Source organism: Cyprinodon variegatus, unplaced genomic scaffold (assembly GCF_000732505.1).
Source record: "Cyprinodon variegatus isolate N-32 unplaced genomic scaffold, C_variegatus-1.0 Scaffold555, whole genome shotgun sequence".
NCBI classification, from domain to species: domain Eukaryota; kingdom Metazoa; phylum Chordata; class Actinopteri; order Cyprinodontiformes; family Cyprinodontidae; genus Cyprinodon; species Cyprinodon variegatus.
In genome coordinates, this window is record NW_015151008.1 from 392,350 (window position 1) to 395,306 (window position 2,957).

At 41.9% G+C, this 2,957-nt stretch overlaps 1 protein-coding gene across 1 annotated transcript in view; it reads right to left on the reverse strand.

The window, feature by feature from the left end:
- ccdc141 (coiled-coil domain containing 141) overlaps positions 1-2,957 on the reverse strand; it is a 14,858-nt gene that overhangs the window by 7,139 nt on the left and 4,762 nt on the right. The window contains exons 10-11 of the mRNA XM_015391678.1: positions 2,770-2,950; positions 2,088-2,687 (exon numbers count right to left, since the gene is read on the reverse strand). Of these exons, the coding sequence (XP_015247164.1) occupies positions 2,088-2,687; positions 2,770-2,950 (781 nt within the window). The remainder of the gene's footprint in view (positions 1-2,087; positions 2,688-2,769; positions 2,951-2,957) is intronic.

Sequence of the window (2,957 nt, forward strand, 5' to 3'; positions counted from 1 at the left end):
ATGTCCATTTAAAGCTGCTTCCTGTTCTTCTTCTGCAGCAGCTTAACTTCCCACTGATGCTTTAGAAAACTCCTACATTATAGATTTAAGAAAGTTTAGGCCCTGAAAGTAAACATGACGTGACAATAATTACCAATAATATATTTAATATATACTGTGAAAGATCAACGAGAGTGCTGCTATTATATCTTCTCTGCTTTAAATAAAAATTAAATGCATCACTGTCACATGACCAAACCACATGAAACAAGAACACTATGTAGATAGAAATAAATGTTTTAATATTATTAGACTCATATGTTAAAAATGACAAACATTAGCTGATATTAGTAGTAATGCTGATATATCTGCATCCTTAGTAAGATTTTTTTTTTCGTTTTCAACCCTGTAAACCAAAATAATCTGTAAAATAAATGAAACTAAAGCATCTTTATTGTTTCTGGGTGATTTTTATAAGCTGAGCAGGGAGTCTGGGAGGGATTTATCAGTAATCCATCAGTCCTCTTATTTTTCATAGTCACATTAAATATCTGCTGTGAGAGCAGCTGGAACTGCAACCAATAAGGTCCAACTGTGTCTGAAAACATGTCTGAAGGTCGTCATGACAACCAGACGCCCGTCTTTTCTGCCCTACCTTCAACTCTAATGTAGACGTTCCCAAACTGGCCCACAATGTGGTGCCAGAGTCGAATTATGACCCAAATTATTACTTTATGCAAACATTTCCACAGAATCTATTAACAAACACTTTATTAACAACGGTAGCTGGGTTTGTCTATTTCTAACTGAAGCTTATATATCTTTGGACACCTTAATATAAATATTTATTGTTTATTTATTTTCTGTAGTGAATTATAAGACCCTAACTGACTGATCAGACCCTGACTTTGGAAATCAATGCTTTACAGCTGATTCAATCAGAGAGAGGATTCGCTCCTCCTGGATGAGCAGCTAGAGACAGTAGCCTCACGATGAGCATGCATGCAGTGACAGAGGAGAGAAAAACACTCCCTTTTAACTGGAAGTAACCTCGATGGCTGACGTCCTGCATCTTTTAGATGTTAATCAGCCAACAATAGAGAAACATATAAAACACAAGGAAACCTTCCTGAAGGAAGCATCTCTGGACAGCCTGGATCTACTCTGACTAAAATGAACCTAAAAAACCCAAACACTGCAGGTTCTAATATTAAATTAAGGACTAATTATACGTGTATATGTGTATACATATTTATGTATATATATGTGTAGGTAGGTGTGTATTTATATGGATATATATAGCAACATAATTATAAATATTGTAAATTAAAGAAATACAAGAATTAAAGGGGTAGGAGCACATAAGTTTTACTTCTTCCTACTCCTTTTCGCACATGTAATAGAGGTATATTAATTAATTTAGGAAAGAAGGGTACCTTGTTTGTTGTTTTTCCCTCCAATGTTTTTAAACATTGTTTTATTGTTTTTCTCTTGCATGTTCGAAATAAAGAATAAAAAAAAAATAAGGAAAAACACGTCAAATCCACTGTTAAAGGTATAGTGGAGGATGTTCTTTTTCTGGGTGGATCATCAAAATCAGTGGTCCTCATAACTGTCAATCATTCTGGTGATATGTTTACGTAAGGCTCCTCCCCATTTTCACTTACCGCTGGTCTGACATTGCGGAAAAATTACAAATCTTCTTTTGGAAAGTAAGCTTGTATGAGCGATGCAAACATTTTTAAACAGAATGTGCACAAGAGAAATAGGCTTGTGCATGCTGTTGCAGGCGTTTAATGGGTGTTCCCTACCTGAGGGGGAACAGGGTTGTACATGTGCATTTGTTTTTAAAAGTGGAGAGGGTCTTTTAAAAACATCCCGAAATCCTCCACTATACCTTTAAGTTTGGCAAAGAATGTGTAATGGTGTGTGTGGCATCATAAGGTCATGTTAGATAAATCTGGGGGATTCACCAGCATGGGTCTGGTATCATCCATCCCACCATCTTTTTGTTGCTGCTCATGTTATGGTTGCCTGTTTCTAAGCCGTGTTGTTAATAATCTGATGAGCTCTGAGCGTTACCATGGAGATGGTTGTATGCTACCCACCGGGTGAGCCTGGGCTCTGGGTTCCCCAGCACCTCCACCTCTAACGTCACTGGAGAGCCCTCCATGACCACGGCTTGAGATCGGGGCCTGGTGAAGCAGGGGAGGCCGGGTTCAGAGGCTTTTCCCTGAGGAAGAGGAACGGGAGGAAGAGGAGGCCCCTGGACCTGGGGGGTCAGCCTGATCTCCTCGCGGATGACCACGGGCAGACAGATATCAGGATCTTGGGGTGGTGTTAGTTCATGAGGTGGAGGATATGGAGATTTATCATGCAGATTAGCTGGATGGGGTGAAGCGAGGGTCAGAGGCTCTGGGTGAGAAGGAGCCTGGTGGGCGGAGCTGGGACTCATGCTGGGAGCATGCACGTCATGCTGGGTGTAGCTGAAGGTTAGGGACTCCTGGAAGGGGTCGACGGTCTGGAGACCCTGTTTGCTGGAGCAGGTAGTGATGTTCTGGAGGGATTTGGGCTGAGGTGGACTCTGGATGAGGTCCTCAGGGCTGTACTGGGTTTTAGTTGTGTCTCTCTGCTGCCTGCCTGAAGGGGGCGACTGTTTGAGGACGCTCTGCTGAATGACCGTGGTTGTTGTGCAAAGACTGCTGTCTCTAAGCGTTGAAGGTTTGTTTTGATCTGCTTCATTCCTGATAAAACGCTGCGAAGGGTTTGGATCTTGGGGGATTGTTGAACTCTGGGGGATTGTTGAACTCTGGGGGATTGTTGAACTCTGGGGGATTGTTGAACTCTGGGGGATTGCTGAACTCTGGGGGATTGCTGAACTCTGGGGGATTGTTGAACTCTGGGGGATTGTTGAATTCTGGGGGATTGTTGAACTCTGGGGGATTGTTGAATTCTGGGGGATTGTTGAATTCTGGGGG